The following is a 4533-nucleotide window of genomic DNA, read 5'->3' on the forward strand; positions in this document are numbered from 1 at the left end:
TAATTTACTCCATTTGTTTCTAAATATAAATCTTTTTAGAGATTTCAATACGAACTACATATGAATGTATATAAACATATTTTAGAATGTAGATTAACTCATTCTACTTCATATGTAGTCTGCGTTGGAATCTTAAAAAGATTTATATTTAGGAATGAACACTCTATGTCCTTCGTTAATTGATAACAGAAAAATAGGGAATGTCTAGGGCACATCTAGATGTGCCCTACTTATTGCACATCTAAGTGAGTGAATCAAGTATGAAGAGGAAAAGAAAAAGAAAAAAAAAATATCCACACGAATCTCAACATAAGATCAATGATATAGGATTTAGATGTGCAATACTTATGGCACATCTAGATGCGTTTTAGCAAAACTGAGAAAAATAAGACCTCCGTGCTCCGGCTACTTCCTTCTAGTGGCAGTGGCATGTTGTTCTACAGTTGCTACTTTTCTTTTTAAAAGAAAGAGACAAAAATTTCTAGACTTTAGAGATGTCAACATCAAGAAGAAATAGTCAAATAGTACGAGGGGTATGTTCAATTTTAGCTGCGAAAAATCCATACAGAATCATTAAATACACGGAAAATCCAACTAGCCACCTAACTGCAAACCAACTGTCGCCATTTATCCAGTTGCAAAATCCCACCAGCTCTGGAGCACGGAGACAGGCAGCAACAACGAACCAACGTCACTGTCCATCACCATTGGCACCCTCTCAGACCAAGTCCAATATAACTGCCATGTAACCGTGTTGTGTGGATCCTTTGTGGAACCACATGATTCGACCCGTTGCAGTGTGTTCCCCGGCCAAAAGAAACGTTCATTGCATCTAGATATACTTCGTCTCCCGGCTAGTCTAGAAGTCCGATTTTTAGCGTTAAAATCTGACGCCCTCATGTACGTCGAATCCTGATTAAATGCATGACAATTACTCAATGTAACATTATATTTCTTCCTGATTATTTTTATTCTATACATAGCAATTTTACTTTAGAACATGACAAATCCTTGTACACAAATACTCCTCTGTACGAAATATAAGACCTTTTAAATTGCTACTTTAATGATCTAAAAAGTCTTATATTTCTTTATGATGGGAGTATAACAAATTTATCTTTTCTCGGAGCATCTATAGTCGGGCGTCTCAAAACCGTCTCAAACGCCTAGGCGGACGGTCCGGTCACTGACCGATCATGAAAATTCAACCAAGTGGACACTTCAAACGGGTCTCAACGATTGGGCTGACCGACATTCATCATATCCAGCTCAAATATGGGGCGGATAAGTGGTCGCCGGGGCGCGTCCGTCACGTCGGATCCGGCCCATGCTGGCCCACCTGACCCCACATATAGTCTTTCCCATTCGCTCACTGGACCAAACCCTAGCCACTTCAGTCCACTCCCCTCCGCCACCCAACCTCCCATCCGACGATCTCCGGCCATCTCCGACATGGCGGGCAGCGGATCCGAGTTCTTCACCTCCAGATCCGTCGACCCCGAGCTCATCCCACGCGCCCATGAGGAGAAGATAGCTGTCCGGCTTGCACTACGCCGCTCCCGTGAGGGGGCCCGTGAGAGGCAGAGCTCGGACTCCTTTCGTCGAAAATCCATTACGTTCGTCCAAATGGCGCATGGATTAGGAGCTAGGTGTGCCGTCGCTGCCTCGCCGGAGGCGGTGCGGTTCGTCTGGCGTCTGAACACGGTGGCGGACGCACAACCCCTTTGTTGGCGCTCCAAGGCCATGGACACACCATGGGCGTCGTCTGACGCAAACATGGTGCGGCGTGCCCGCCGTGTGAGGCAGCGGGCACGGGAGGTAGCGGCGGCGCTCGCGGCGGTGGACGCTGGAGAGGCGGAGTCGCATTCTTCGGCGCCCCGACAGATGGCCTGTGACCCCGTGCGCCGCGCTCGTGTCGTCGTGGATGTCAACTGCTCCTCCCAAGACGGATCCATCATTATCTGACGTCCACGAGCACCGTTCGGGTTCCGGGCTCCGACGAGGAAAAATAGGACATGGGTGACAACGGCGCCTTGAGCCCCATGCGCCGGCTTGTGTCCCATGCACTACTCTACCTTGCCGGCGTCCGGACCAACACTCTGGGAGCGCAGACAGCCGCCGGACATGGGCACGGCGGAACCGGACGAGCTCCGCTTAAAAATCGGTTTGCGTTGCATGCAATAATATGGATTTCAGGTTTCTAATCTAAGACGTCCGGTTTTAGAATCAAATATTTAAGGCGTGACCGGTCAGTGTCCGCAGACATGCCGTGCGTGTCCGCGGGCGTTTAAGGGGTTAGATTTGTTAACGGCGTGTTCGTGGGCGTTTAAGGGGTCAGATTTATTAAGTCGGGCTGTAGATGTTCTCACATGGCCAAAATCTGGAGGGTCTGCTGGAGAATGTTAAAAATCTGATCCATGTCAAAAAAAACAGGTCCAAGGTGCCGAGAGTGCCTTTTCCCCCAATGTGAGCCAGCTGACATTCCTGAACTTGTAGACTGAAAAGCGTTAACAGTGCAAAAATTCCTATGTAGAGTCGAACTGCTGTGCAAATAGAATCAACAACAGTTCTATTCTATTGACAGTAAATTGCATTATCCTACGGGTTCGCGTCAAACTGCCCGCCTTGAGGACAAGCTGTCACGGCGAGCTTTCTCTTTCAAGGCACGTTGCTGTCACAAGAGAGCCCCGTTGCCCAGGAGCACAGTAGAGTGGCCCACATCCGTCCCATGCCTGCGCGTCGCGTGGGTCCCCATCCGCACCCCCGCGAGCTCCAGCTGGTTCCGACCCACTTAACGCCCCCGAGCCCAACACTCTCCCGACCCAGCAAGTCGCGCTACCTGGCTGGCGCCTCCGGTGCCGCACCGCGTTGAGCCGTGCACGCGGGGACGTCGCGCTCCACGCGCTAAACTATATAAACCGCCACCTTTCCCTCCCAAATCCAAACTACCTGCTTCCACTTCCTCCCCCAGCTTACACTCGCAGCCAGCATAGCCGGCCATGGACCTCAGTGCCCTCAGCAGCGACTACTCGTCAGGGACGCCGTCCCCGGTGGGCGCGGACGGCGGCAACAGCGAGGGCTTCTCGGCGTACATGACGGTGTCTTCGGCGCCGCCGAAGCGCCGCGCCGGGCGGACCAAGTTCAAGGAGACGCGGCACCCGGTCTACAAGGGCGTGCGCCGGAGGAACCCCGGGAGGTGGGTCTGCGAGGTGCGGGAGCCGCACAGCAAGCAGAGGATATGGCTCGGCACGTTCGAGACCGCGGAGATGGCGGCGCGCGCTCACGACGTGGCCGCGCTGGCGCTGCGCGGCCGCGCCGCCTGCCTCAACTTCGCCGACTCGCCTCGGCGGCTCCGGGTCCCGCCCGTGGGTGCTAGCCCTGATGAGATACGGCGGGCGGCGGTGGAGGCGGCTGAGGCATTCCTGCCGGCACCCGACCAGAGCAATGCGGCCGCCGAGGAGGTAGCAGTTGCACCAACGGAGCAGTTCGCCGGTGATCCGTACTATGGGATGGACGATGGGATGGACTTCGGGATGCAGGGCTACCTCGACATGGCGCAGGGGATGCTCATTGCCCCTCCTCCGATGGCAGGCCCTTCAGCGACTGTCGGAGACGGCGACGATGACGGCGAGGTCAGCTTGTGGAGCTACTGATTACGCGCATTTGAGTTACGAAGAACTTCTAATGCATGTGCAGCTTTATATAGCAATCCAGTACAGGAAGTGTACTGCATGGTTGCCCTTCCATTTTCTCTTCTGAACTTCTCTGGGTAATGTATGGTTGCTCTCTGATGAATTGCGATCAGAAGAAGCAGAAGGTCTGATCTTGTGTTTGGTAAATGGTGCACGCTTGTCGGGTTATGGCTTGTTAGTGTTTTAACTCCGAAGGAGTGTTGGGGCTAGCTATATGTATCTCCCTTGTTTATTAACCATGAGAGGAGTGTCTTCGTCGGTGTTTGGTTAAGCAAAGTGTAATTTTCTTGATGTATAATTAGCAGTAGCATGCTGCTAGAGCATCTCTAACCGATCCCTTGTAAAGCCTAATTCCTTGCAAAGTTTTAGAGGAGTAAAAAACATGATTCCTCCTTTAAACCGCACCTAACCGATCCCGTGTACTGTAACATTTAAGAGTACAACCTTGGAAGTGCTAAAAATCTGACGTTAAATTTTTAGGCATGGCAAATCAAACATTTTTCATGGTAATTTATATTGGCATAAGGATGACAAATTTAGTTGACAAGCACGACACTTTCTTGGCAAAAAAATTGTTCGGATGTGCCATGCATGTCAACTAAACTTGCTACTCTTGGCAAGCATAGAAAATGTTAGATTTGTCATGCCTAAAAATCTGACGTTTGCTAGATATTCGAGTCCTAATTTTTTTACTCCACTGCACGCTTGACTCTTAAATATACTTGGCCGCCCCCGCTGGAGTAATAAAATTTCCCCTCACACCGCTCGATCTCATCCATTCAGCCGCCGCTTGAGCACTCTGCATCTTGCCGGCATGCCCCCACATCCACTCCGGCGCGCC

The 4533-nt window shown here is 51.2% G+C and overlaps 1 protein-coding gene across 1 annotated transcript; it reads left to right on the forward strand.

The window, feature by feature from the left end:
- Window positions 1-2960: 2960 nt before the first annotated feature.
- LOC119319425 (dehydration-responsive element-binding protein 1G-like) lies at window positions 2961-3983 on the forward strand. Its single transcript, XM_037593907.1, has one exon. It carries the CDS (start codon window positions 3000-3002, stop codon window positions 3651-3653), a length of 654 nt encoding a protein of 217 aa, XP_037449804.1. The 5' UTR covers window positions 2961-2999; the 3' UTR covers window positions 3654-3983.
- Window positions 3984-4533: the final 550 nt, after the last annotated feature.

This window comes from Triticum dicoccoides, chromosome 6A, assembly GCF_002162155.2.
Source record: "Triticum dicoccoides isolate Atlit2015 ecotype Zavitan chromosome 6A, WEW_v2.0, whole genome shotgun sequence".
Lineage (NCBI taxonomy): Eukaryota > Viridiplantae > Streptophyta > Magnoliopsida > Poales > Poaceae > Triticum > Triticum dicoccoides.

Bases quoted from the DNA above. Each gene is read 5' to 3' on its own strand.
- LOC119319425 (XM_037593907.1), top strand. From the start codon at position 3,000: ATGGACCTCAGTGCCCTCAGCAGCGACTACTCGTCAGGGACGCCGTCC.